The sequence below is a fragment of the Limulus polyphemus genome, unplaced genomic scaffold, assembly GCF_000517525.1.
Source record: "Limulus polyphemus unplaced genomic scaffold, Limulus_polyphemus-2.1.2 Scaffold935, whole genome shotgun sequence".
In the NCBI taxonomy this organism is placed as follows: domain Eukaryota; kingdom Metazoa; phylum Arthropoda; class Merostomata; order Xiphosura; family Limulidae; genus Limulus; species Limulus polyphemus.
The window spans coordinates 303,687-305,836 of NW_013666545.1; the positions used below are offsets into that span (position 1 = coordinate 303,687).

The 2,150-nt window shown below is 34.7% G+C and overlaps 1 protein-coding gene across 3 annotated transcripts in view; it reads left to right on the plus strand.

Moving 5' to 3' along the window:
* The window catches only part of LOC106461330 (gamma-aminobutyric acid type B receptor subunit 2-like), a 126,393-nt gene that overhangs the window by 109,628 nt on the left and 14,615 nt on the right, over positions 1-2,150 (plus strand). For all 3 annotated transcript variants that reach the window (XM_022388200.1, XM_013921148.2, XM_022388201.1), the window contains exons 10-11: positions 306-459; positions 1,513-1,645. In XM_022388200.1, coding sequence (XP_022243908.1) covers positions 306-459; positions 1,513-1,645 — 287 coding nt within the window. The remainder of the gene's footprint in view (positions 1-305; positions 460-1,512; positions 1,646-2,150) is intronic.

Genomic DNA, 2,150 nt, shown 5'->3' on the forward strand with positions numbered 1-2,150 from the left:
GGTCTTATATATACAAGACTACCCCATATCTAGAAGCCCCCCGCCCCTTCATTAACGTTCTAGAAGCGCGTGGCGTGTTATTAGCGTCACGTGACCTCCGCTGTCGTGACATTATATATTTATTTAAAAGTAATAACAAAGAACAAGACACCAAATTTTAATCAGAAAATATTTCAACTTTGCAGCAAGTACCAGTCACACTGACAAATATATTTAACTATCTTGTCTTCAGCATGTCGAAGATCAAGTATGTGATAATAAAATCTCCCGATAGCCACGTTACAGTTTGATTTCTTTATTTCTAGGTGCCAATGGCCCTCCACCGGATCGGACTTTGATCGTCATTCAGCCCTCTAGAATCAGTCTGACAATCTACGCCATCATTGTGACCTTTGCCCTCTTGGGAATCATTATGGCATCTAGCTTTCTTGTTATTAACATTCGTTTTAGAAATCAAAGGTATAAGCTGACCTCTAAATTAAATTATATAATTTGTTAGAGGTATTTCATAAGTGTAGAAACTCAAGCATAAAACATCTACAAATTAAGTATCAAACAAAAAACGTATTAGTGGTTAAAACGTAGCTACTCAAGATCAAATCTCAAGACTCTTTTACTGAATAAAATTTTCAAGAGAATGAAAAACAGTTGCATATTTGTAAGTTACAGTACAAAAAGTAAATTAATTAAATTGTTGGTCTAAATTCATTGCTATTGGAGTATTGTCGAAAGCTATATTTTTGATATTTTGATTTTGGTGCTTGTTTATTAGAGGTTGCATGATGCAATTTCTTGAAGGATCATGAAAGTTAAAGCTTCTATAGAATCTAGAAATTTCATGCAATATGTAGAAATAAGAGCACAGTATAAATATGAGAATCATTTAATTAGCAAGTTAATTGGCTAATCAGTTCAGTGACAGTCAGTGAGTTATTCACTTCGTAAGCTAAACAGTGGATTATTCATCATGTTTGTTAATGATTGAATAATGAGAAACTTCTTGAAAGTAAGTGATTTAAACTTTATTTGTGAGGTAGGTATGGTATTAGTCTCGGAATTTCTATACAAACGTTGTTTGTGAAGTTAGGCCTACAAGTGAATGTAGCTATCAGCAAACGTTATAGGAGAAATAAATCAATTGGTTATGATTGGGTGGACTGAACTTGCACATGTTTTATCAAATAACACCAAAGAACCTTTACAACAATAGAATATATTACAACAGTATCGAACAGTCAGTTGTCGTGAGAGGCCTCACTTAGCAATCGTGATAAATGTCTATGTGTAGCAGTGTATTTATTATAACTAGGTCTAATTTTACCTTTTTTGTGAGAGACCTCACTCAGCAATCATGATAAATGTCTATGTGTAGCAGTGTATTTATTATAAGTATGTCTAATTCTACGTTTTTCGTGGGAGGCCTCACTTAGCAATCAAGCTAAACGTCTAGCTGTAGCAGTGTATTTGTTATAGATACGTATAATTTTAATGAATTACGCATATTTATTTCAGGTATATCAAAATGTCCAGTCCTTACCTGAACAATATCATCATTGTTGGCTGTATGTTAACGTACACCAGTGTTATTCTCCTAGGTCTTGATAGCAGCTTGACGAGTGAACATAACTTTCCATATATATGTGCTGTAAGTTGACATGGTTACTTTATTAATTTATTGGACTGACGAGATCAAGCCTCAGGTTAACCCTTAATTTTCTGACTTGTTTTCATAGAGTTCGTTTCTGGTGCTGGTGGTCCACGTATAGTATGATGTTATGTTTTTGCTTGTTACAATGCCCAGTGTAAAGAAATGACATCAACAAAACGGTGAAATCACTAATATTCTATGTAGGATCTACGTAGTTATTGGAGGGATTAATTGCGATAATGAGAGTTTATTTTTGTTTACTTGTGTGAGTGTGACTCACATGGGTCCCAGTAACCAATGTCATGGATCATAATTGAATAGAGTTGTTTAAACATTTGTTTAACAACAAGTAAAAGCTTGGAATGATCTATCCTTTCATTGGGGGGTGTGTCTTGAGCCAGACTAGTTTCGGAGAATTTCACTCCTCATCAGTGACCCTGGACACTACCACCAATGAAATATCAGACCAAACCAAGCCTTTACAGTAGTGTGGTATCGAAAA